Here is a 27945-nt window from a genome sequence, read left to right on the forward strand (position 1 = left end):
TATACTTGAGTCTATTCCATGTGTGGAGCAGTTAGATCTCATAGCACCCCATTTTCTTGACCAGGCTGAAGCCTGCTGCTTGCTGTGCAGAAATGCTGTGCTGCAGAGTGCCAGCCTTGCGTGCAGTGCAGACATGCCTGTCTCTGTGCCTTGCAGCTCCTCCTCTAATGGAGCAGCACCTCTGGGCAGCTCCCCAGGGCAGTGGCAGTGGAATCTGCAAATAACCTTTCATGCAAATCTGTCTTCTTCCCAGCTGCTTTTCACCACAGTGCTGATCCAGTTTTGTCCAGCAGATGGTTGTGTGCCTTTGCCCAATTTTTCCAAGATGCAGAACACATTTCAGGTATTTCCATAATCTTGGGTGGACTAGATAAACAAAAAAATCCAAAAAGGTCTGAAAATAAATGTCGTATCTTGATTGCTTCGTATTAACTTGGTATATAGTAACCTCCTTGCTAAGGCTAGTTCTGGGAAGGGGATTTCTTGGTTCCTAGAATATAAAACTCAGTCTAAAACGTAAGGATTTACCTGTCTTATGTGCCATAACCAGTTTTTACCAGGTGAGTTTGAGTTGTTTTATCTGCTGCAGTATGAAACGGCATCAGAAGCTGTCCCACCATGGGGGTGTGAGCAAGGAAAAGGTGAGATACTCAATTCAGGGGCAGTGTTGCCTTATGCTGTGTAAGTTTGAGTGGTGGGACTTGAGGGACTTCTGGCACGAAGCCAGAAGCTGCGTTGAAAAGCACAAACGCAGGGTTATGAGAACAGCATTCCTGTAACCCAAGTGGGACTTCCAGCGCTTAGTAAAGGACTGCTGCCGCCTGCTGGCAATCCAGGTTTTCAACTCTTCTAGTGCAAGGGCTGGCTATGTGTTTGCTTAAATTGTCTCACAGGACATAAAAAGTGTAAGAGAAAATATGATCTTAATGACAGCTCTGTACTGTTTTCCCGATCTCTAAATGTGCTGTGAATCTACCTCTGAAGAGGTGGAGGACTGAAGTCCCATAATAGCTGAATATGTACTTCATAAAAAGTTGATTTCATAATCAAATCTGCATCTCTCACTTGTCCAAAATTTCGGAGGCATTTTGTTTAATACTTTTACGTACATTGCAATGTTTATTTATTTTTAGCCTGTTAGATTCCAGTGCTTTACTAAAGGTTCTGCAACAGAATAAATAACACAAAAACATACATTGCTACAGCTGTAATTCTCCCCATGAGCCTCTTTCTCGCAGCAGTGACTGGAACAGGGGTACTTTACAGCTGCAGCTGCACAAGTGTGCTCATGCTAAAGAAGAACAAAATGTAACAGGAGGTACTGCAAGAACATCAACTGGCACTTCTTTGCTCTATGGCTGGCCAGGTACACAGGCACTTCCTGCATGCTGTTCTAGCCTCAAGCCTGAACAGAAAAACTGAGCACTACAACCAAAGTTCCCTCGCTGTAGCATATAATTGAAATAAATAAGTTGCTTAAGACATAGTGATCCAGTGATCAAAGGTAGGATAATAAAGTAGGTGAACGTAATTACTGAAAAGAGCATTGAATTATGGTTGAAGAGACAGGATGAGAATATGGAGAACTTTTCTCTATTGTTTACACAGGATATTTTTCTAGTATAGCCTCAGCAAAAATGAAACACATAGTATCCTAGATATGGGCTCCTGTTACTGAACTAGCTGGGATCTTCTGACATAGCAAAAGTAAACTAGCTACTTGATAAAAAAGTTATATATCTTAATGTACACATATGCATGTAAAAACAAAATGTTTTTCTAATAGGATTATAAAGCCTATTTAAAAAATATGCTATAGGGAGAAAAGTATTTTCTGGAAACAGGGCCAGGTCAGCCATATAAATTTCTAATGGCTGATCTGTAATCAATTCTGATTAAAGTGTATTCTTGCTGATATGTGTGGCACTTGACAAGGTAGAAAAAAAGAGAATAACTTTATATGACTCCACAGTAGCCTATAATATGCAGAAATTATATTTCCTTCATGTTAGTTTGAGCTGCCTTATGGAAAAACAATATTCTACTTTCTGTCAATTAAGCCCTAGAAAGCAGAACATCTTTAAGGTCCTATTTCGCATTCCAGCTCAGTTGAATAGTAAGAATTCACCAGAACTAATGAGTTTTGACAATAACACAACCCAGCCCCTACTTAATTCAGCTCTTGAGTGTTTTTTGAAACTCTGACATTTAAATAAGGTAGCCATTTTCTTAGAGGATGTGTTGGCTCACTAACTCAGTGACATGGCTCTTGTAGTCTTAGTCAAGAAATAGTCTGCAGAATACAGAGGTCATATACCTTGATTTAGGAAACATTCTTCTTTATGCTCAACTAACTAATTAATATCTGTTGGCAGATAGAGAAGTCTATTAGAGCCTAGAAAGTTAGCAGTATAAGGAGCAGTCTGTTCAATGTTGGGGATAAGTACTTCAACTGTTCATTATTGAAAGTGTGGTGGCTTACAGATAGGTGGATTTAAAAATTAGTAACGAATTCTAGCATAGAGAGGTTGAAAGCATTTGAGCTTGATTTCAGATGCCAAGTTTCAGTAAATGAAATAAGTTCTTTTGGTGCATTCCTAGTGAAAAATTTAAATATTAAAACATTTTAAGTCTCTTTATAAATTGAAAAAATACATTGAAATTCCACAACTAATTAAATGTGAAGCATGCCCATGAATGGAAAAAAATCAAATTTGCCAAGTTTGATCAAAACATGATCTTTCCAACTGCCGACCATATAAAACCAGTATGTTGCTTGAAATTTCTGCTATGTTATCTCTATTTTTATACCTCTTAGCAGCAGTAGAAACTAAATGAGCCAAATGTCTTTTAGGAAATTTGTTGTTTTTAGGATAGAGCATGATAGCTGATCAATTCAGTGACACTTAAACAGCCATACAAATCCTCCTTTTAATTAAAATAGTATGCTAGAGATAAATTTAAAAGCCATTGGACTTCTGTATCTATTATTCCACCTATTGTACAGCATAAGTGTATTTTGTGTTTGGTTCTGTGTTGCCCTTTTTTTATGAGTGCGTAGTAACATCAGAAGGAAAAGGCAGCGATGAGCCTCATGGTCTGCTGTTTGTCATCTGAGAATATGCCAAGGCTGCCAGTTTACTTCATACCTCAGCAAGTCCTAAGCAATAGGGGCCCTGGGAGAGTGTTCTTGCCCTGCTTTGACTTGATTGAGCCACTTTGTGTCATTCAGTCAAAACCCACAGGTCCTCACACTTGTCCATTCAGTTGAACAAGTTACACTAGAGTGGAGTGAGGAAAGGAGTGAAGAATAAGGGGTGATACACACACCCTACAGGTAGCTACAGGGAGAAGTGAAGCAATCTTGGTTGTACAGTGAGAGTAAAATTGCTATTCACCCTTGGGATTTGAGAGGGGGATTAAGGAATGGTGGAGCATTATTTAAAATTGGAGCATTCACTCATGTACTGTTTCAGATTCATCTTCCACTTTGTCTATTGCTTGGATACATGAAGTTGAAGGTTTTTCTTTTAAAATATGAAATTAAATTTAAGTATCAGAACAGTTACTAACACGACTATAATTTGTTTTGAACTGTTTGGTTTTGGGGGTAGGGGAGTATATGTTAAAATATTTGTTGACCAGTACAGCTTGTCATTGCATTTAGAGAAGATTTGGATTATTCTATGTGGTTTGCTGGGGTTTTTTATTTGTTTTTTAATGTGTTTTTTTAGTTGGTTGTGTTTTTCTTTATTGTAATTTGATTTCTGACGAATGATGCAATACTGGCACCTCCATGATTCTACAGGAGAAAACTGAGGGACCTGTTTAATTCAAGATGTTCTTATTCTGTAATAGTGCTGCTCCACTGGTCTTGAATATCCAGTTTAAACCCTTGATTAGTAAAAATCAGATCATGCAAATATAAGGATTTGTCCTTAGAGAAGGCTGGAGATACAGCTATGTATAAAAGCTTTTATTTATCTATTTGTATGGCTAGGAATAAAGGCAAGATTTTATTACCCACTCCATCTTCCCCCCAGGCTGCTCATTGAAAACCCGGAAAGGGCAGCTGGCAAAAAAAAAACAACCATGAAAACTTGGAAAATCTTAGAAACTTACATCACCTACAGCTTTTTTCTGTTCTGAGGATCATTTTCCCCCATACACATCCATTTGGTCTCTAGCTTAGAAATTTAAAACTCTGGATGCAAAGAGAATATCATGATGCAGAATTAAATCTTAAAAATGAACTTTATTGATATTTAAACTAAATCCTTTTACCCACAGTCTGAATGAATTTTGAAACCAGTTGCCAAGACAAAGTAAGTCAGGGTAGAGAATATTTTGATGTGGGCAGTAGTGTTGTCTTCTCGTAGTATTTACCTATATTGCTTCAGATGACTTGACGGAGAAGGAAGTGATACTTAACTTTTTATGAAGAACTGAAGTATGATTAAAGCCATAGCAAAACCAGAAAGTTCTGAAGTTACCAGCATCTTATGGAGGAGACTGTTCTACTGGTCTGTTCCAGTAAGCAGTAATAAGAGAGAAACTGAGTATAAACAGGCATAAAGAAGAAACTGTACAAATGTCTGCACTAGGTTATTTTTAGAAGATTTTTAACAATAGAATCCTAGAGTATGTAACCATGACCTCGTTACAGTACAGCGTGGGAACTGCAATTACAGAGACATGCAAAAACTGACCAAAACAGAATTTGTATTAAAATTGTAATTTTTGACTGTGATTGAGTTTGAAGTTTGATTTGGATGGGGGACAGTGTACTTTAGTAAAAAATAGATGCAATATGTTCTCTTCCTTCTCAGAATAATGTGCTGCAAAACCACAAATCAGTAGAGGCAACTCTGACCATCGGGGAAGAAACATTTCAATGTCCCAAAGTTATCTGAACCTCTTCCTTTCTTGCTGCCTTATTTATGAAAAAAAATTACTTGTAGATAACAATGTATTTACAAATTTGTAATACTCATACTAAGCTGACTAGTCATGCCAGATCTAAATATATCGAGAGCAGGGAGAGAAGTTCATCTGACAAGTTCTCAGCAGCATTTTATTGAACATATGAAACAATTGTTTGCAGACATTTTGTTATCTTCTGTAATTTTTCTTGTCTATTGAGAAGCTATGAAAAATATTATTCTTTAGAGTGGGAATTCTATTAAAAACTAGGAGGAGATACTGCAATATACATTGTTCATTATTAAAGAAGGCACTTGCTTTCCTGCTTGCCTAAAGGTTATATAAAAAACAAACAAACCACCTAAAACGTATCTCCAGAGAAAGGGACAGTGGTAATGCCAAGAGGTTAACTATGTCCATAGAATACATTCATATTTAAATATCTAAAAAGACAATAATAAAAGTTATGACCTAATGACTTAACCAGATGCTTCTATGGCATAACTTAATCTTTGAAAGTCAATGAAACACAGAGTTTGAATTACTTTATTTTTTTTTTCTCACTTAGAAAAAACACAACCCCAAAATCAAACCAAACAACTAAAGAAGCTCTTCAAAGTTCTGTTCATCCAGGCAGCACCACCAGTGCTGCAGAGTAATCCACTCAAGGGCAAGAGCAATTTAATTCAATAAACATCCTGCTACCATTTCTTGATTTGATTTCTTAACAATTGACTAGACAATACTGCAACCCCAAAGCAGAATAATTATCAGGTACAATTGTTTGTCTTTCAAATAGACAATCCCTCATTATGTTTCTGCATTGCAGAGTGGTTTGAGTGCATATTCAGCCACAGGCTGAGTGCCACATTCAAAAAGCATTTGAAAAGAGACAGAAAAAAATATAAGGAACTAGTAAATGGGTAGGCAAAAGTAATAGAGTTCACATTGCTGGTCAACTCTGGTGTTTGGCCAGGAAGAAGGTAGCTGGTATATCAGAAGAGGGACATGCAGAAACGTTGAATGCCTCCACCAAAACCAAAATGCTTTAATCTCCCCACAGTTTAACAGAATTCATACAGTCACGTATGCCTGTGAACTCAAACTTGTTTTCGTCTCTCCTGTCCTGTCAGGAAAGTATCCATCCTTATATTTTCCTTGTGGTGTCTTCTATATTCACAGCTTCAGAATATCTTGAATCTTATCTAACTTCGGTACCACTCAGAGTTCATCCTAGTGACGAGAAAATAGACAGTGGAGTTTCTCTCAACGTACAAATAAAAATAATTTTCTCCTGTGATTTTAAACTTTTCTGTAGTACCAATTTTTCAACTGGACAAATGTTTCTTAAATAGAATTCAGGCTACTTAACAGCTGTGTGTTAATATCTTATGAGTTAAAATGTCAATCCCAATCTTGCAACGATCAGCCTCTGTAATTTGGTGTCTGCTTACTAAATGTAGTCCAAGGATTACACTTAAGGACACAGTGCAGCTCAGCCATCTGTCTCTAATGCAGCTGTGCCATGGACATGTCCATGTCCCATAAAGTCCTGCCACAACTCATGTTGCAACTGTAGTGTTCTTTGTTACATCTGTAGACATCAAGAACTGAGTTTGAATGAATAACAGTAACCAAAAACAAGACTGGAAGTAAAATGTACCCGGTACTATTTCAAGATACACCATTTAATACTACAGATAAAGAACCAATACTAACATCATTTTAAGCAGTTATTCTTTACAGCAAGTCTTTTGCAAGAGGCCCCACAGTAAGTGTTCTTACCTTATTTCTAGATTTTTTTCTTTTTCCTTTATTTTGCATTGCTTCTAATTTTTCATTCAAAATGTCAGCAATACCTTTTGCATCTCTGCTATCTATATATTCCCCGAGCACATTTTTCTTAAAAGAAAAAAAAATAGAGCATGGTTAATATATATCACAATTTTACACTGAATAGAAATCTGTGTACTTTCAGACAAAATTCAAGAGCAATGCAGGGCAGAATACAATTGCTTTGGTAGGCTGATTTATGATTCATGGATATATTTTTGTCTCTGTTTAAACAATGCTAATTGTCTTTACTGTAAGAACCACTCTTAGCTCCTAATTTTCAAAACTACACAAATTTTGTCTTGATCCTTAAAGAAACCTGAAATAGTTATAATTTGCTCATATATTCAGCTAAGTACTTAAGGTAGACAGCTATTACGAAGTCTGCCACTTTTTTGAGACCTAAAAAGCCTCTACTCTTCATCACAGAAAATCTTTGAATTTGGTGGGATTGTGTGAGGAGGGATTTCTAGAATTTCCCATAAAATATTCAGTGAAAAAACCAGTAAAGTATAATTAAGAGAATTGCCTTAACTATCAGAAATCATCAAATCATTGATGAAATCATTGAATACTTTCTCTTCACCATTAATAAGTTTAAAAAGATGGCTATGATATTCTTGAAATTGAATATATTTTTAATTAATTTTTTTTAGCTTAAAATACATTATTTAAGTCAGAGTTACTCTTTTAATATAATTTTAATATAATTATATTTCTCCTTAGCCAAAATGAAGTTGTCCACATTTCATTTAGAGAGAGACTGCCTGCTTTTGGGTAGCTGGTGATAGAATTGGTAAAGGTTGAAAAACATTTTGTCACCTAAGACCCTTGCAAAATCAAACCCTTGTCTGTTTAAGCCCACATTTTAGTTACTGTTTTACTAATTTGCAGTTTATTATTACTGTATCACTGTCCTACTATTTTAAGTATTACAAAACTGATTATTACTGTTTCTCCAAAATATATAAATAATGCACTTTAATATGTTACAGAAATATTCTCTTCAGTTTTAATGTGAAATGAAATACATCTACTAACAGTACCTGCTCAGCAACAGGTGACACTTTACCTTTGTTCCTTGGTAGGGGTAAAACTTAACAGTAGGATAGGCTCTGATATCAGCAGTTTGACAGGTCTGACCATATGCCTGACAGTCTACTTTCCCAGCTTTTACTTTTCCTTTAACGGCCTAAAAAGAAATGCTTATTAGAAACAAACTTCAAGTTTCCACCGGTGAGTGTAAGCAAATAACTGGAATAAGCCAGCAATAAAAGTAAACAACTAAACTGCAGCTAAAAGTAAACAAAAAACCTGTTGCTCAAATCTTTTAAATATTTCAGCGTAGTTGCTTGCTTGCTTCCCAGACTGTTAACCTCGTATCAGGAGTCTCTGTGTGTTCAGCAGAGCACTCCAGTTCAGGGCAAAGCACAAAAGCACATCACAGCTCCAAAGGTCACCCCATCATAAGTTGAAATCTATCTCAAGAGAGGGTCTGTGTGTCTGAGAAGGAGGCTCATTGCAGTGCTGTAGTTTTTGGATGACTGCTGAGAAATAAAGTGCTGATAAATAATGTTTTAACCATTACAAGTATAACGATCTGCTAATACAGTTAAAAACCTACCCTTGCAAGGATCTCAAATTCAGGAGCAAAATTTTGGCAAGGTCCACACCAAGGAGCATAAAAATCAATGACCCAGTGATCTTTCCCATTCAGAACTTTTTCTGTGAAACTCTGAGGAGTGAGGTCTACAGAGACTTGTGGTAAATATCTGTGGAAAGGAGGAATAACAGTCATAATACATTCAAAACTTTAAACAATATCCAAATTCCATTTAAGAAAAGATTCTGAAATTAAGAATATTAGGAGTCTGGAAACCCCGACTTCACACTTTGTACTATAAGAGAATCAATCACCTTTTTAAAAGTGGTAGACAAAATAATAATATGGTCTTCAGGAAATGGGTGGACAGCAAGGAGTATGCTATTTCTGCACATTTTAAAAAAGTAAGATAAAAGATGTAGGAACTTTAACATCTTAAATTAAGCAATACATATACCCAAGTGTTTCTAATTCTTGATTCACATAGTATTTCAATATTTATTTCTCCTAGCAAGTAAAGTATATAAGCAGCTCATGAACAAAGTTTAATGCAGTAACTTACCCCAATGCCCAGCCTCTCAGTGAATAGGAATCTCTGTGCCATCCACTGTAGCTACTGTATTAAAGAGAAAAAATCCAGTTGCACAGTAGTTTGAATTATACTGGAAAAAAACCCAACCTCACTCTGAAGAGTGAAGATAAACAAATAAAGAATGTAAATGCATATGTTTTAGGATATATTTCTACCTTGCTTTGAAATCTGAATGAATGAAAGTCTTGTAAATACAATTCAAAGCTACAGAATTAAGGACTAAATGACCAAGAGAAGAAAGAGAAGAAAATTCTATGTCAAGGAAGCACATAACCTTTGATAGCTACAAGGATTTTGGATTAATGATCCTTGGTAATACTCCAGATTAAACTGCAAGCTCTAAGAAACATGAGAACTAAATCAGAATATTGTAATATTTTCACGTTATGTTCATTCATCACAATAAAACAATTATTACAGATATACATTTCCCTTAATTTAACATTAGAAAAGCCAGACAAACTAGTTACTTGGACAAGGATTTAGTATTTGGACTTTCCAGGCATTGCTTAGTTTTGAAATTTCAGTCTCAGGTTAGAAAAAAAAGATTACTTCAGGATTCATATCCATTGATATCAGTGAAAGATATCGTATCCACTGCTATGATCCACAACTTCTTAGCAAAGTATTTGTCAACAGTTACCTAGTCAAAATTTGATTTGATAGTTTTTGGTGATCTCTGTTTCAAGACACAAATTTCCCTATCTTTGCAGGAAATAGCTGACTCATGATTAGAAATTTGGCACTTAACAGTTATATTCACCAACGTAATTGTTTTAAACAGGAAAAAAAATTTTTATTTCATGAGAAATTTTTTCTGGAAGAACTAAATAAAAGCAAGGAGTGCAATGCTGAAAGCTACTGAAGTCTGCTATTGCATACTATGATGAAGAGGCATTACAATTTACTATCTGCCAGCATTTAATAGAAGTTCCAATCTGTGAAATAATGAAGCAACACATCTGCTCTTTCAGATGGTTATCTGTCTTTAAAATATGTATGTGCTTCCTGAAATCCCTGGATCTTCAAACTGTACTTGTGAAATGGAGGGACAGGCTGTTTGTTTGTGGACAGATTTTATTTCCGTTAGAATTTTTTTTGTTAATTAATAATATTTCCACACTAATGACACAGATGAATGGATGACTACATGCAATGGACAATTTTTGCAACGGTGCTAACAGATTGTTGACAGGGACGATGAGCAGACAGCTACATTGCTCTGTTCTCTAAAGATAAAGCTGCAATCAATTATGCTTAGTGGTATTTTTATATTATATGATTTAAATCATCTACTTTAACAGGCAAATTAGGCAATTAATAAAGAACATGAAATATAAGATTCCGGTGTCAGTTCAAATTACTGAAATGGCAAAATAAAATGACAGTAGTTTAAAGTAACAAAACCAATGGCATCCAGTACAGTAATATCATAACAGCCTATTTTAATAGTTGTGATGATTTTAATACACAACAGTATTTGTCTTGTTCCACATCATGTAATGTTTCCCAAACTGAAGCAATGTACTTACTAATATTGTTGAGCTGTGTTTGATTTTTGAGGAAAGAGTCTTATTTCAGGATATCCCCGAACACTTTCTTGGTGACAGAAAGAATAATATTTTTGACAATCTACGCTGCCTACACTGATTAATCCATTTAACATCTGAAAAAGAAAGAAGAAAATCCACAATCAAATATGTTAATCAATACTACTACAATTTCAGTAGTTCTTCAGAATTTCAGTCTTAATCACTTAATTAGGGGAAAAAAAAAATCTCAACAAAACAGACCAAGATTATCACAAGGCTTTCTATTCCTTGTAAAAGGTTCACTAGTATCAGAGCCAGCCACCCAGCTGCACTCCCATCATGTATATATTTAATATAAGCTGCATGCACATGGCTCACAAGAAACCTACCTGACCTCAAAGGTACCTATGAGTGTGATTATTTAGTAGAAGGAATACCATGTTACTGTGTTTCCTGTCATAGCATCACTAAGTCTGACAGATCCTGGTACAGTGCAGATGTGCTATCAGTTGCACAGCTGGTCTGTGTCCTGAACACTGTATTTGTCACAAAGGCCCAAACTACTTGGCATGGGTAGGGAAGCTGATGATTACTGAATGTGTACTATAGAGCTACTCATGCTTTACAGACATTTCACCAGATATAAAATCCTGGCTAGAACTCTGAGTCAAATTGAGTATCTGGATTATGTATTGAAACTGGATTATGTATTGAATCTTTGAAAAAAAACAAATAAAAACATTGTATTTGAAACAATATAAAACTGTTTTGTCTGCAATATAAATCTCTAGATTTTCTCAGCTGACAGTTCTTAAGAAACCAGTTGCATCATCTCAGTAGTTCCCCAGAAGAGGAAACAAAAGCAGAAAAATATCTGAATGTCATTTACCCTGGCCATTTTTTTCCATTCTGGCATTAAAGCCTGACAAGGTCCACACCACGGAGCGTAGAAGTCCACCATCCAGATCTCCTCTCGTTTTCTTCTCTGAACTAATTCAACAAATGTCTCTGGTGTTAGGGAGACAACCGATGGATTCCTAAGATCCTAAATAAAGACAGCTTATGGACATACTCTGTGCAACAATAAGTTATCCCATATCTAGGACCACCATGTACAAACAGACTGCACCAAATTCTGAGAATGTTCTGTGAAATTTGCTTGCTACTGTGTTAGGGAAGTCTCCACACCACTGAAAAGCATGCAAGCGTTGAAAGTCATCCCTTCAGCCTACAAATCATATGCCTGATTTGTTAAGAAAAGCTATCAAAAAATACATCCAGGCTCCAAAAGGGAGGTTTTCTGCCTTTTCTCAATAAAAGGAGGTAAAAGGGAAGAAATTCAGTTTACGTGGCAAGAACAGGCATTATGAAACTCAGCCATGCTATTTAGGCTGGAATGCAGAAGAATACCTAGGGCACACTATGGGCCTCTGAATATCCACTGTAAAAGACTAATCTCCACCTGTTTCTGCATGTGTTTCTTGAACCTGCTTTTTCTGGAGAGAACAGTCTCTTCAAAGAGTGGAAAATAGCCTGTAGATACAGCAGTGAAGAAGAGAACCTGAGTGCTGGAGCAAAGCTGGGTGCCACAACTCCAACAGCAACAATGACCAGTACCAGTGATTTGCAGTTCTGTGGGTTAAGAAAGTTCAAGGACAGCTAAGAAATGTGTAGAGCAGCAAGCAAACTGACAGAAACGTGAACCTCATCCTATGTCAAGGTGTGTATGTGAAGCATTTTCACCTTAAAAATATGAAATGCTGTAATATTAATTCCTCTACCCTCCCTGTGAGATGGAAATCATTACTCTTACTTTGCAGATTGGAAGAGCATTTATTTGCTAATGATCTCAAAGAAATTACTTGACAGAGTAGGGAAATGAGTCCATTAGGTGTCAAGTCCCTGACTGACAGTTGCTGGCTCACTTTTCTTGCCCAAGGTTTTTTCACCCTTTATCTTTCTAGTCTAAGTAATTAAAAAAAAAAAAAAAAAAGAAATCTTAAAATCTTCCAACTAAAGAACATATTTTTTTGGATGAGCTGCGTACAGGACTGCAACAAGCATTATAATTCACATACCTCTATAAACTCCAAGATCTGCTCAGCAGAGTGATGTCCTTCATATTCGTGAACATCAGACTGGTTGAACACAACTGTTGTTGGATAAGCTCGAATGTTATGCTAACAAAACACACAATAAGAAATTGTACAGAATGATTAGCTTTCTGGTACTCACCTCTAACTGTCATTGGTATTGGTGGCTCATCCATTCAGCTCATCTATTCTGTTTGTACAGTGCAACTGCTCAGACTTACACGCAGGTGGGAATCTGACACCATTAAAATCAGTACAGAGAAGATGCCAATTGTATTCAGAGATGGTATAGTGTGTTCTCAATTTAAAAACCAGCCAGTTTTTGCTGTGCTCCACAAATACAAGAATTAATCCATGGGCCCTCTAAGCCTTAAGTTTAAAGCTATTCCCAGTCCTCAGGTGAAAATGTTTGTACTGTATGAATAATTATTGATTACTATTGAACACAGACACCCCCATGATTTGAATTCTGATGATTTAGATGTGTGTGAACACATCTAAATAAAACTTGAAAAAGCTTGTCCTTTTTTGCTCATTTTCCATGTGTTTTAAGACATTAAAAAAACCTCCACAGGAATTACTAAATTCTAACACTTCTAGAGTCTTCCAGTAACACTATGAAATCAGAACAAAATGTGACCTGTATTTTGTGTTAATATATTTTCTGTAGTGGTTACATAGTTTGCTCCTTTGAAAAGGATTATGATACAGAGTGCCTGTTCAGTTTACTACCCTTTAAGAAAGTGACATTAGAGGACAAGCACTTATCCCTCTACCCCCAGCTAGAAGAAAATAATATTCTTTAAAAGGATTATATTTCTTTACTTTTAGTTCCTGCAGCTTACCATATTGCAAAGCCCTTCATGGACAGTACAGTCTAGTGTTCCAAATTTAAGCTGACCATAAAGATGTTTTGATGCTTTTCTCAGCTCTGGTAACAAAGCTCGACAAGGAGGACACCACTAGAAAACAAAATGCAAGTAAGTTCAATTGCTTTCCCTGCAGCTGGCTCTCAGGAGAATGTTTAAGATTAGTAATATGCTGCTTTGACAACAGACTCCACTAAATACAAAGCTCAGTCTAGGAACTAGTGCTGCCAAGGAATGAGGAATTAGAATACTGTCTCATAATCCTGAAGGAGTATCCTTCTAAGATACTCCTTAGTACCTCTTTACATAGTTACAAAACAGATTTTAGAAGAAGAAAAATGTAGATATTAAATATTTACCGGTGCAAAGAAATCCACAAGCCATGGTTCCTTATCTTTTTCAGGAAAATTCTGAGGTCCCAGAGTGATGACATGGGAGTTCACACTTTCTTTGGCAAATGCAACAATGTCATATAAGATCTTCTTTCCTTCAAAGAACAATGTAGAAAGGAAATTTTATTTTTTCCTATGAGAAATATCATTAGAAAACTCTGTGAAAGCAACAGGAGTCTTTCAGTTCCCTTGTCTGATCTTTAAACATGGCTTGCTTAAATAAATTTAACAGGTACTGACTTGCTTTTTCTCAGGAAGACAAGGTTAAACTGTCCAAACCTACACAGGCAAGACATACTGTAGGTGATAGTTGATATTTGGCTAAATATTAAACTGGATAGTTACCCAATATTAGCCAAATAAATGTTTTATCCAAGACAAAGCATGTCTTGGATAAAACAAACTGACTGAATTTTGTGGTTGTGTTACTGTCTTACTATCGCTGGAATTAAAAAGTTACTATTCTAGATACACTTGACTTGGCAAAGGGATTGACACAGTAAAAACTTCAAGCAAAATAAGTAATATTGATAAATCACAGCTATTTAGGTGTAACTGAAGTTCCTGCTCACACAGCTCCAATGGGCAACGATCAAGTATCTTCATACCCTTTGTATACACAGTTGTCAGCAGAAAAGAGAGTTTGTCTTGAAATGAACTGAGAATAAGAACTTCAGGGTGATCAAATCTTAAGTCACTGCACAATGACTTTATAAGACTTATTACTCATAATAAGTAATTTTAAACTGTTGAAGCCCTTCAACATAGCTTATAAGAAAGCTTGCTCCTTTTGAGTATTACTTTGTCACAAATACTAGAGTGAGATGATTATTGGTAAATGTTCTACATGCCATCTATTTTGTAAACAATAAACAAAACCATTCAGAAAAAAAGTATGTACTATAGTCCAATGCACTTCTCTTACACTGTAATCTATAGAATTATAGAAATGCTGTATGGATATGACCCTTTCTTGGCTTCCCTGCAGGAGTGGAAATTGCAAAAAGTATATAAGGCTTTTCCTAGCAGCAATCATTAGATGTATGGAATCATCTCTTGCCCTTAGGTAAAACTTTTTTTCCTTTCTTGTTCATTACAGTATTGAGGTTCTGACTTAATTCTACCAAGCTGTTTCTGATACTTCAGAGGCTGAAAAATGAGAACTTCATCTTATGTAAGTGCCTTGTGCCACATTCTGGATGAAACTACACCTATTACTTCAAACTACAGTTTTGCTTCTGGCTCCCTTCTTCTTCAGCCAGCATTTTTGAATCCTTTCAGCATTAAACAGTAACATAGTCCCAACTTTTCCTGAAAGGAAACTGCTGTGTTGAAAATGAAAGTAAGTGGTAAAAGTCCCAGTTTTCTTTTGGACAGAAGTTAACAAAGCACAGAATTAGTTTTACTGCAGTAAAACATGAAAACAAATGCATGAAAACAAATCCAAGTTTCTCAAGTTGGCTGCACTGTGTAACTAGCATGTTAAGCCTCTATGAAGGGTGTGTCTTAGAGTATTCTTTGGTTATCCTACCCAAAGCTGGGGTCCTGATCAGCTTCTGAGATTTCATTTGTATGTAATTATGTAAATGATGTTGAAACAGACATCATAGTAAAGACTAAATACATCTCTTGGCATCTGATGACTGCTTACCCAGGAAAAATAGAAAAAAGAAAACCAAAGGAAATTGTAAGTTTGTGCAAGGCTACATTACAGTCAGAGGAAAACCAGCAAATATTAAAGCTACAAAACTGTTCTTTGGGAAAAAGAATGCAGTTTGCCAAAGACATTGTCATCTCAAAGGGATTATGTAATGATTTAAAATTGCAAAAGTTTTCCCTACCATGATGAATTTCATAATCTCCAGTTCCTTTTCCTTTGAAGACTGCTAAACAAGGCTGATAGACATATAGTTTGTTGCAGATGGTTGGTGAAGAAAGGCAGTCAAACTTGCCAACCTATTTAACAGACAGTGCCATTTTAATTAAAGTAGCCTAATTTATATACATTAACATATCTTGAAAGGCAGTAAGAGTTAGGAAAAAAGGTAAAAATATGGAAAAGTAGTAGCCTTTTTATAAACAACAGAGGTCTTAAGACAAACTAGGATGTTCAAGGAAAACTACTAGCACAACTATATTAGGTTGCTTGCTAACTTTTAATTTAAAGGCCAAAATGGGGGAAATAAAAACTTAAAGTTAACTCCCTTTACCCCCTCCAAATAAAATAGCAAGGAAGCAGAAAGACACCTAAAATAAATGTGACATTAGAATTCTTCTATTCAAAGAAGAATTGCAACAATTTTTTTAAAATACATATCTTCTAGAATGCTACAAGCCATAGTCCTTTATTTCAAAGTTTGAATTTGGTTTCTTTTTAAGAAAAGGTTCAACATGATCACAGGGTTTTCTGAATAATTAAAAAATATACATACATACATACATACATAAATTTGATGTTGAAGTGTTAACTTGGAATTGTTAATTGAGCGGGATCTGCAGCAACATTTCCCATTAGAGAGCAGATTTAAAGGACAATCTTTCCTAATTACTTTTAAATATTCAAGCTGCATGGGAAACTTAATTGTTTGCTTTAAATAAAAAACTTTATTACAGAGCTACCATATTATACTGCATCTCTTTCACTACCAGAGGTGGCAGGTGGTAGCAACTGCTAATAACAATAAAAACCAACTTGTTCTCAGGATGTAAATGGAATTTAACATTAAATGAGTGAGCAGTCTTACCTGAATATGTTCATCTTTAAGTAAAAATTTAAGTTTCTTAAATTCCTGTACATTTGATTTACCCTCCCCAAACTGGAAGAAAATCAGCCACCGGTGATGAGCCAGACGGTCCTTTAAACCAAGGGGAAAAAAACAAACAAGAAAAACACAAGACAAAAAAAATTAATCCCAATTATACCAACCTGTAAAATTCTTCTGTGTTTTATAAAGGCAAATGCCCAGTTATTCATCTAATCTCCGTGTGACCTCCTAAATAAATTCTTTCATGTAGTTCTTCAACTAAACTTCCTTTTACTGCATCACAATCAGGAAAGAGGAATAAATCTAAGAACAAGCTGGCTACAAGCTACCCTCTATACTTCTTGTTTTCACGTGCATTTCCTATTGTAAAGTCTGCTGCTGTGTGCAACTACAAGTGTGAAAAGAGATTTCCTTTTTCTTTCGTACAAGACATGAGTTACTTCTATGACACTTAATTTCAGTTCATACATAACTTCCCATGGATTAACAAGAATTTTTTTCTTTCGTACAATAGTGAACAAAATACATTTAAAACAAAATTCTCTACAGTGTAGTTAATTTAAAAAATAACCAGAAAGTTACAGTTGCAGAGTGAGTTGCAATAGCAATTTCTGTGCTTTTTATTTTCCTATGAAATTTCCCCCCTTACTTTCATTGTCTTGCTAAACAACAAAAATAAATCTAGACAAACAATGTTAAATAATTTTGGGTACAGAGAAAAAGAAGTAATTTTCAGTTAAATACTAGGGTTTTGTGTCAACAAATTTTGAAAACTGTAAAAAATAATAATAAAATATATAAGTTATATATATATGATATATTTTTATACTAATATCTAATTTTATACTATTTATAATATGAAATCTTAACATACTTTAAAAAAATTACCTCTAATGATGCTGCAGAAATAATTTCAAAGTCTGGTAGATGCTGCATTACCTCCTGATATATTTCTCTGGCATCCAAGGAGTTAAGAAACTAGGACAGAAAGTTAACTGTCTTTATTACAAGGAATTACAAGCAGCAACCTGATTGTTGATGATCAGTACTAAAAGTGTCAGGGAAATTATTCTAATTTTTTCCTTTCCATCAACTGGAGCATGCAGTTAATAATATGCTATTTGACCAATTTTTTTTCCATACAAATAACTTCACAAACATCACTCTCAGAATACTGCTTTTTAGCTCATTTGCCTACAATATTAAACTCAAAAAATTATATTTTGTCAAGACAAGGACTAAAAGTCTGAAATTCAAATTTCACGCCAAACCCAACAGTCAAGCTTATAAAATTTCCAGTCTAGTTTTACAGCCTTCCTTAACTGCAATGTACAGATATTTAAGTTTCTGTAAGTTCTAAAATTTCGGAAGTAATATGAATCAGTAAGTCAGAGTTGGTAAGTTACAAGGTTCAAAGCAGGTAGGTTACAATTTCCTCCTTTGAAAGAAATAGATAACAGTAGTGACAACAAAGGAACAACTGTGCCTCAAACAGAAATGTCTCCCATCAATTAAGAACGTTAAAACTACCATACAAATGTAGGAGGAGGTTGTAATATTAAAACAGAGCTGAGCAGTAAAATCTGTACTGACAGACACTGTAGGAGTACTTTTATCACACATGTCAGATAACAAATTTTTGCTAATATTCAATCTAAACCTCCACTGGCAGAACTTGAAGCCATTTCCTCTAGTCCTATGACTTTTTACTTGCAGAAGCTATCCTTTTTACCAGGATAGCTGGGTAACAGCTTTAGAAATAGCTCTTGGGCCTGTCCCACAGCACATCCTACCCCTGGATTCCCACAGCTGCTCAGGGAGGCTCCTGAGGAGGTGGTTTGGCAGAGCTACAGGCTGCTGCTACTGCAGTGTACTCCTGTGCCCTCTCCCAGCATGCCAGCAAACTGGAGACCACCTCCAGGATCACTGCCTGAGAAGACAGGAGGGATATAAACTCACAGCAGAGCAAACAAGCTTAGAAGAAATAAGAAAAAAATATCTTTTCAGTTGTATATAATCAGTCTGAAAATGATTTAGACGTTCCTTTACCACGGTTATCACTTTATCTAAATACAGAATGAAAAACAACTCGTACCAAAACACCTCCTTTCTCTTTGTTATTTATGGTGGCTCCAGGTGGAAAGTATGCAGTAGTACTAGATGAGACATCTAAATTATCACAAAGCTCACCCTGGGTGCCACAGTCCATCCAGCCTACATTAACAAGACCTTCCTGTAATTAAGAAAAAAAACAACACAAACCAAAAACAAGTGCAAAACCAAAGCACAGTATTTTTTAATTTCAGGTTCAGAAATGCTTTTGAAAATCCCAACACAGGCAATTATATACAACATTTAGAAAATGGAAGAAAACCACACTGTAATTCATTAGTTATACTCATTCATATTTTATAAAATTCTTAAAAAAATTTAATGTTATTTCAATAGCTACTAAGTCAAAGTATTTTACTTTTCTAAAAGTTAATGGGTGAAATCTTGGTTCCACTACACTCAGTGAGAGTTTTAGCTACAATTTGACACTTTCACTTCTGTTATTTTGTTTTAAATATAATGGGTAATGCTTTCAAAGTGAAACACTGCTTACCAACATGCCAGCTAGCTTAAGGCGTGTTTGGTAACTCAGGCAATCTGTAAAATAAAAACAATTTATTTACAAACATAAAACTTTGCCTTATTAATGTAATAAACCTACTCCTGCTTAGAATTACCCCTTTCCTCCCTACAAATGTGACCATTTGTAAAGGCATGCTTCCTAGCTGTTCATCCAGTATTTCAGTGACTTGGAGTTGTAACCCCTAGTAATGAGCACTATTTTATCTGCTATTTGAGACTGACCTTTAAAATTTGTTAATCAGTGTTTAAAAAAATTAAATCCAAGAGGTATCTACATACGGTCTTGGAATGATATTTCAATGGAAATATCCATTTTCTGTGATACAAATAATTGCCCACTATAATAAATACATCATGTGCTTTAATTACCCATTCAGACTTTGAACAGTTACCGTTGGATGCAGATTTTTTTTGAAATAAGGAGATGCATCTCCTTAACTGAACTAAGGCTGAAAAATTATTAACAAGAAGGCTGCAACTTGAAATCAAGCTATTTGCAAATGTAAATCCGAGACTGCAGCTCTGGTTATTCAGTTCACAGAACAAAGGTCTCTTCATAAGGCTGAGAAATCTTTGTTTGTGAAAGGTGTAGTGCATTTACTTAGCTCCACCAGCTAACCAAGGAAATATTCTCATATACTTTATACTGATCCCAAAAAGCCAGTGACAAACGGCTACAAAAAATAATGTGAATCTAAACCCTGACATGAAACCAACCAGTGGTAACTATGTCCAAACCCAACTTGAGTGAAGTTATTCAGCTAAATTTTGAATACTGGTGGTTTAAAGGGGAGATACCTCTTTTCTTCTACTCAGCTATCATGACAAGCTGGCATGTACCTATGCAATATCTGTCACTTGAGCTTCAGCTGGAAACTGAAGGTAGAAGTTTTTACTGCCACTTCCCTTCCTGATGGGTTACACTTGAGTGCTGCTTTAATGACTCACAGGACATCACAGAAGCACAGTAGCATAATTTTTCTATTAATGTCCCTTTTGTCAAAGTACCTCTAAAACGGAGCTTAAATGACCCACAGTCCAAACACTGTGATCACCTAAGATGTTTTACCTTTTTTTTTTGGAAGCAAAAGGTATTATGCCACTGTCAACAAAAGTACTTCTTTTTCTGGCACCTTATTTGGAAAGTATTTAATATACCTACCCCCACGTTCAGCACAGAAGGTGATCAGCCAACCAACGCCAGAAGCAAATGAAGTTTCGATAGCATTAACAAAATTTCCTAAGAGTGAAACAATTTGCATGAGTTTGTGACTAGTTAAATGTGACTAGGAAACAAGGTTTATATTAGCAAATTACATAAACAGTTTTTAAACTCAAAAATAAGACTTAGCAACAGTTAAAAGATTCAGTCGCATACATAAATTCTGCCATATTTGGTACTGTAAAAGTAATTTCAAGAACAGCCCCCCAAGCAAAATCCATGATCATTACCTGCCCATAACTCAGTGACTGTGCTTGTAACATACTGCATGGCAAAGTTCTTTAGGCTCTCTTTTGACCTATCTCCATAATATTTCACTGGTTGCTGCAGAAGACAAAGAGTACAGCTTATAAAATTAAGGAAAAAAGAAAATGAAAAAAAAATCCCCAAACCTACTGTGTTTTTATAACTGTATTTATGTAACTGCAGGACCACTCCCCCCCCATCCCCTCTAACCTCTAACTGTTCTCTCCCTCCCATATTGGAATGTTTGGAATTTAACCTTAATTTAAATTTTGTAATGTGATTTCTTTCCAAATGCAGCCACATAGGGATAATTTAGCCTTAGAAACACCAACTCCCAATGACTGTATTTCTATTTAAATAAAATTTGCTTGCATCACTCCACTTAGTGTTTAACCTCTCAAAACTTCTCGTTGTCAAAATGTACCCATCTATTCAAGTGCAATTTGTACACCAGCCCAGCACCACTACTTAACAAGCAGCTGTAAAGAGCAACATAGATAATGCAGGTAGCATGGAGGAAACCTCAGGGAAGGAATTCCCAAGTTTCTTTAGGCATATGGCCATATTCTTTAGACTCAAAACCACAGACTATGCTTCGTATTTGAAAAGTCCATTGCAACACTATAAGAGAAACTGTTCAAGGAGACTTGTTGCTTTGCTGTAGCACTGCTGCTGACACGAGCTTCCTGAATCAGAAGTGAGATGTTTCACACAAAAACGACTCAGAAAAACCATTCTAAAAATATACTATCACTTATTTTATTATATATATATATATTATATAAATTATATATATATTAATAAGTATATATTTTAAAGTTCACTTTAAAAGTTAAATTTATTAGAGGGAGTGACATATTAAAAGGAAGATCTTTATATAAATCTCTATGACTGAACAAGTATTAAAGAAATACTGTTCCAGATTTCATTCTAAAAACGCTTGAAATTTTATCACTCACCATTCCAGTTTTGAAAACATACAGACTGGGGTAACTGTTAATCCCTTTAATTCGACAAAGCATTCTGTTATCTCCACAGTTGACAGCTCCAATGCGTATTACTCCATCCATCTCCTTAGCAAATTCTCTCCACTGAAAAAAAAAAAATTAAAAGTAGAGGCTATTTTCCTATCAAGATATAATGAAAAATGAGCACATGTTTTACTTCTGGCATTCTGAACTGTTGTCTTTGGTTTCAGATTCAGTGTAAATATCCACTTCATTAAGTTTTATGCTACCAAAACCAATGAATTTTCAGAGTTAATTTACTTGTACATACCGTAGGTGCTAAATCATGGCAGTGGGAGCATCGAGGAGAATAAAAATTCACAAACCATAGTTCTCCTGAGTTAACAGCAGCATCTAGATGGAGAGAAGAAAATTATAGGTAAGTCATGCACATCCACAATATAGTTATATCTAGAATGTACATTTTTACTATATTGTATTCCCCAAAAGCTGTACTAAGTATTTAAATGTCAGGCACAGTAACAGTAACACAGATGAGAGAAAGATTGTATCTCACTTGCACATACTGTTGTAGGCAGGTGCACAAAGGTCACATTTGAGAAGCTACCAGCACCCTGACTTTCAGCATCTGTTCTATTAATTAAGAAAAGAAGTACTCTCTGCAGATTAATCTAGATGAAACGTGTGATAGTTCAAGTCTGGTTACAAAACACAAGTTGTAGAAGATTTTTACCCACTAAAACTTTCCATTTCCTTATATCACTTTATCTAGTGGGTTCCACCTGGCAATCTTTCTATGTAGAATTCGTGTCTAATACGCAAAAATCCAATTTAAAAATCCAAGTTAATATGATTACTAGAAAAGTCAAGGGAAACATAATTAAATACTCTTTCTTATGAAAGATAAGAACAGCAACAAAATATATACACAGAGCAGTTATCAGCTTGAATTACATAGCTTTCAACCTTTCCAATTTTGGACATAATTTTTATAGTGGATTTTCTAATTTGTATTTGCCTATATTAAAATAACCTCACAAAAAAGACAACGAAGCAATGTACAGGCTCTGCAAATTAACCAAAGCAAGACCAGGTTCCCAGGAAGAGCATCATGAGGGTCTGCTAACAGAAGAATTTACAAAACTAGTTCAACATGTAGATCCAGTCTGTACAAAGGAAACTGTATTCAAAATGCAGATGGAAAATCACACAAAAATCTAATATTTTTTCTCTCTAGTCTCTCTTATTTATAAACAACTTAGCTTTAATTTTAAAAGAAAAAAAAAGGACGATATGCTCACTGAAAGTGTTATCTTTCCACACTTTGTTTTACTTAGCTGTGTTTTTTGTATCTGGTATCCCCTTCTGGTTTTGAACCTCTTGTGCAAGGCACAAGTGACTGGATTTCACAGAAAAAAATGATAGAAAAGTTCTATCAAGTGCATTTTTATACAAGAGAAATAGCAATGGTAAATCAGGAGAAACGAAATTTTAATTAAAATTATTTCCTTTTACAGATCTCACACAGTATCTTGCAAACCTAATCTAAATTGTTTATCAATACTGATCTAGTTGCCAACTAGCATTTATCAGGAAGCACTGAGGGAGTTTTTTTGGGTTTTTTTCTCACGTGAAGATGATTTTCTGACAGGTTTTTGTATAGATATGTAATAGAAGCCTACAGATACACAGCTCAACATATAAAAATTGTTACTTTGGGTTGCCATGTTGTCAAGCAGACAGCCATTTATTTAAAACTTACCAAATTCTCCTCTATCCAATGTTATAATTTCGGGATCATCATCATAAATACCTGTTAAAAAACCCAACAACTGCTTTTTATTTTTCCATCTCTAAAACAAAGAAACAAATGATCATCTTATTCACAAGACAGAAAACAGAAGACACTAGATTTGAGTTGAAATACTAAGCTGGCAAAGATAGTTTTTACAAAAATGCTATATTTGTTTAGTAATATGTAACCTTAGTTTAACCTCTTGCTAACTCCTGCACTCTCATGCTACAAAAGCAACTATCAGAACAGAACAGAACAGTTCTTTTGGTATTTTAGCAGACCAACCACTGAGCAAGCAGAGAATTATAACTACTGCTGTTATGGCAAGAGTATTAGAAATAACATCAACCAGCTGTCAGATTAAAATTCAAGAAGCTTCAGCTCTCACTGGGAGGTTTATGCAATGTCCAGAAGCCTTCACATTTTCTCTCAGCCTCTGGTTCTTTACACGTTTAGATCACAAAGGTGTTTCAGCCACAAGCTTTTCCTCTGACAGAATGTATAAATGCAGTGGAATGAAGTGGACAAAATAAAAGCAAGGAAGGCAAAGCTAACCAGTCCCACCTAGGGCATCACTACAAAACACTACTACTTCAACTACACAAGAAAGGCAGCACAGAGTTACCAAAAATACTATTACACCATATTATATTATGCTACTATGGTGACAGATCTTTTACAGTACCTAACATGGTGAGATGTCATTTCACCTGAGGTGTATACAAAGATTAAATAGAAATAAATAATGAGAGAAATGAATTTCTAAAAGTGACAAGGTACTTTTTACTATCCATTTATATCTCCTGTAATATAATACATATACTCACCTATATATATATATATATATACATATATAAAGTATATATATAAATCTATATTTTAATATATACACAGACATTTAAAATATAAAAATAGGTGCTCTCCAAAAGACTGGTTAATAGACATTTAAGTATATTGTTTTTTAATCAAGCAGTGCAACTTAAAGCAGATAACATTTCTTAGTTCTGTTTATCTGAAGAACTTTCAGGATAACTTCCATATTTTTTTGTGATAGCTGCAACATTGGTTTATTCAATTTCAATTTTCACAGACATGAATTTCTTAGAGATTGGGACATACTAAATCAAACTACATCAGAAAAAATTATTGCCAAGGTGGAGTTTCCTTTCAGCTCTTTATTTGATCTCAATCAAACCATGTTCCTCAGCTCCCTATTTTAGCTTACTTGTGTAACAGAAGCTCTGAGAACTGTTTATTGCAGCCTTTCCCTATGATTACCTAAAATTTTTTGAGACAAACATTAAATAACTTGTCTCAAGGTCATTTTAGGTATGATTCTGGTTTGGTTTTTTTTTTCATTTTCTGCTATCTCTTTACTGATCTCTAATTGTGTAACTGCATATAAAATAGGCTGGACAGTGCAAAAATCTCCTCTCAAAGTCCACTTGAAGAATACTTTATCTAAACAAAAAAGGTCCTTCTGCATTAAAAAGTTAAAAAGAATCCTGATGAAATTTAAGTGAAAAAAAATCTTTGCACTTTAAAAAAAATAAACGAGAAGTTAGATAATCTATATAAAGGTAAGCAGCAGGAACAAAAGGCTAGGTAAATAGATTATTACATTTTTGAGTAGCCATTAACAGGGTAAATAAAATATTGGGTCAGCAGAGAGAAAATGACAGCTACAGAACAGACAGAAATCTGGAGAGGATACATCAGAAACACATAACAAGATCTGATATTACATTCACTTGTGACTGTTTTAAGGAAATCACAAACATACATCATAACTTACCAAAATCATAGCGATAAAAGTGCCAGCTTTCATAACGACCTCCTTGCTGCTGATCTTCAAGACCCTTCTCTCCATATTTATCATACTTCTTCCGTAGATCCTCATCCTTAAGTACTTCATATGCTCTGTTTATTTTCAAAAAATTTTCATGTGCATTTGGATCATTCTATGTAAAGAAAACTATAATTAGTAATTAATTAATAAACCATGTAATGCTGAGAAAATAAACTTTGGGAATCCGACTTATATCCCTACTAATGATGTCAGCTGTGATAGAAGCAAACATTGCACAGCGATCTCCAAATAAACTACAGTAAAGTTTTCTTTTCCTGAAGACAGATGTGTTCTCGCCTTATTTCTTCATCCTCACTAAACTACCAACTGAAATACAAAGTGAACTGGAAGGAGGCTGTAACATTCTCCAGTGATCCCTCTTCTTTCAACTCTCTCTCTACAACGGAAGAAAAAAGTACTCAAGAATGAAGACTTACCATTTGCTCTATAATCTTTCCCACTCCCCCAGAATCCCCACTCATCCAGCTCAAAATCTCTGCTATAAAGACAGATTCATCCCTTCTGGTCTTACAGTGTAGACAGACGCCCCCTTTTTTTATTTAAAAAACGTTCTAGCTCTAGGTAGCTTTGGAATTAGAATGGTGAAAAATCTGCAGACATATTTTGAACCCAAGTTTGGGTTCTGTGCTGGTGCAGTGTAAGAGTGGTGTGCAAAATCTGCCACACTGTCCCACTCTTCCAACTTCTGCTTACATGTTTCATTCACAAGACGCTTTTTCTGTTCTTTAAGATATATGGGAAATTAATTACCATTATGGAATTTGTCTAATAGCTTCATCTTCTATATATCATCTTTAATGTTGAAAATAACCTGTTGAAAAATCTTTAGGAGTATCTGCATACTTGGAAACTACAGAATCTGACCCAAAATGTCATTATTTTGAAGGTATCAAGGTAAGGAAAACCAAACTTGCAGTTAATAGGTCCAAGTTGGCATTTCTAACTTTGTTGACATTTGCCTTTCTCTTCAAGCTCTGTTAGAGGCTCCAACATAGTCTATGAAGGCAGGCCCTGAGCTTATATGGAATACTGCTGTCTTTTAGGGCTCCATGCAGGTACAGTTGTACATATAAAGATCTAAACCCTCATATTCCTGTGAATCTCTGCTTATTTCAAGTCATTTTGAGGAAAAAGTGATGTTGTTTAGGTTTAAAACTGATTTCTTTGCATTTCAGAAATATGGTAGCACAGACTGAGCCGCTTGAAGTCCTCTCTCTCTAGTCTAGAGCTCTTTATAACCTCCCAAAATTTCTGGTTTGTCCTATCTGATACTTGGAGACTGATGTCTCAGAACAGGCTGTTGTTATTTGCTATTTAGATGAGATTGGATGATAGGGAAACAGTAAGTTTTCCTAAGCTAAATGGAAAGAGAAACTCACTGTTACCAACAAGGTAATTAATACAGAACACATGTAAGTTTTCCTCTATTTACAAAAATATAATTGAGAATTAAAGAATCTTGACTCTCTTTACTACAGCAGTTTAATACAGCCGAAATTCAACACAATCGTGTATGACAAGTCTATCCCTTTTTGTAAATTTTCTCTGCAGAAAATCTGAGTTGAACGATGTCATCAAGTGGTTACAGTACTTCACAATAACAGAGAAACCTTTTAGATAACACTGCTTTTTGTTTAAACATTAAGATCACAGAATAAATCACAGCATAATCTGAGTTGGAAGGGACCCACAAGGATCATTGAGTCCAACTCTTAAGTGAATGGCCCATACAGAGATCAAACCCACAACCTTGGCATTATTAGCACCAGGCTCTAACCAACTGAGCTCCATTAACTCTACAACTTTGACTTGATAAAGATGTAACTTACCTGATTTTTATCAGGGTGCAACTTTAATGCCAGCTTTTTGAATGCTTGTCGTATTTCTCTACTACTTGCTTCTTTGGACACTCCAAGTAAACTATAGTAGTCCTGATCAGTGCACACAAGAACTATTACACATACTAAAACTAGCAATAAAGATCTTTTGAAATATCTAATATAATCTCCTTTGGATGCTAAGATCTCCATTATGAAGTCTTTGGAAATTTTACACGTTCTGATTCGAGCAGGCTTTGGGAAGAGGCTCCAGTGAATCTGCCAATGTTCAGAGATACAGGTGTATTTATGGCAGAGCTCTTTAAAATGCTGGTCGCTCTACTTCAAGTCATAACTTGCAAAAGTTACAACCTAGAAGAAGAGGAAAGAAAAAATAATCAAATAATACTTATTCAATAAATACAGGTCAGTAACGAGCCTCACTACCAGCTTGTGTAGACTGCACGTGAACATTGTTGACGGCTAATTACCTTCTTTCTGAGGACCACACAAGTGGCAAACCATCTCTTCATTGTGAATGAGGGAATCACGCAAAGCTTCACTCAATTACAATAATTGCCACTCACCTGTATCACATTAAAAAAGGCGGGTTTAAGAGGGCTCACTTTTCTTCCAACTCACCTTCAGTAACGCGGGGGGGTATTTCTTCTGCAGGGGCCGGGTGGCTCTGAGCCCGCCGCGGGGCGGGGGCTGCTCGCCAAGGAGAGAGCGGACGCCCCTCCAGAGAAAGCCGGGCGGGCGCCGGAGGTCGGAGCACCCGCGACGGGACC

The 27945-nt window shown here is 35.5% G+C and overlaps 1 protein-coding gene across 1 annotated transcript; it reads right to left on the minus strand.

Annotated features, from left to right (window-relative positions):
- Positions 1-4235: 4235 nt before the first annotated feature.
- Positions 4236-27945, minus strand: DNAJC10 (DnaJ heat shock protein family (Hsp40) member C10). Its single transcript, XM_027636942.1, has 23 exons — positions 27797-27945; positions 27167-27526; positions 25263-25428; positions 23435-23485; positions 21983-22065; positions 21664-21795; positions 20689-20782; positions 20399-20476; positions 19208-19251; positions 18698-18835; positions 17491-17580; positions 16582-16692; positions 15679-15793; positions 13805-13932; positions 13422-13538; positions 12562-12663; positions 11373-11528; positions 10484-10617; positions 8922-8975; positions 8381-8528; positions 7829-7948; positions 6709-6825; positions 4236-6156 (listed from the first exon to the last, which is right to left on the minus strand). Exons 2-23 carry the CDS (start codon positions 27365-27367, stop codon positions 6145-6147), a joined length of 2391 nt encoding a protein of 796 aa, XP_027492743.1. The 5' UTR covers positions 27368-27526; positions 27797-27945; the 3' UTR covers positions 4236-6144.

The sequence above is a fragment of the Corapipo altera genome, unplaced genomic scaffold (genome assembly GCF_003945725.1).
Source record: "Corapipo altera isolate COAL_440 unplaced genomic scaffold, ASM394572v1 45, whole genome shotgun sequence".
NCBI lineage: Eukaryota > Metazoa > Chordata > Aves > Passeriformes > Pipridae > Corapipo > Corapipo altera.

What these genes read in the sequence shown, in the direction of transcription:
- DNAJC10 (XM_027636942.1), bottom strand. Translation starts at nt 27,367, where the DNA reads ATGGAGATCTTAGCATCCAAAGGAGATTATATTAGATATTTCAAAAGA. An exon ending in ATGTTTTCAAAACTGGAATG is followed by an intron (nt 20,783 to 21,663) that starts GTGAGTGATAAA and finishes TGTCTTCTGCAG; the next exon opens with CAACCAGTGAAATATTATGG. An exon ending in TTAAGCTAGCTGGCATGTTG is followed by an intron (nt 18,836 to 19,207) that starts GTAAGCAGTGTT and finishes TCTTAATTACAG; the next exon opens with GAAGGTCTTGTTAATGTAGG.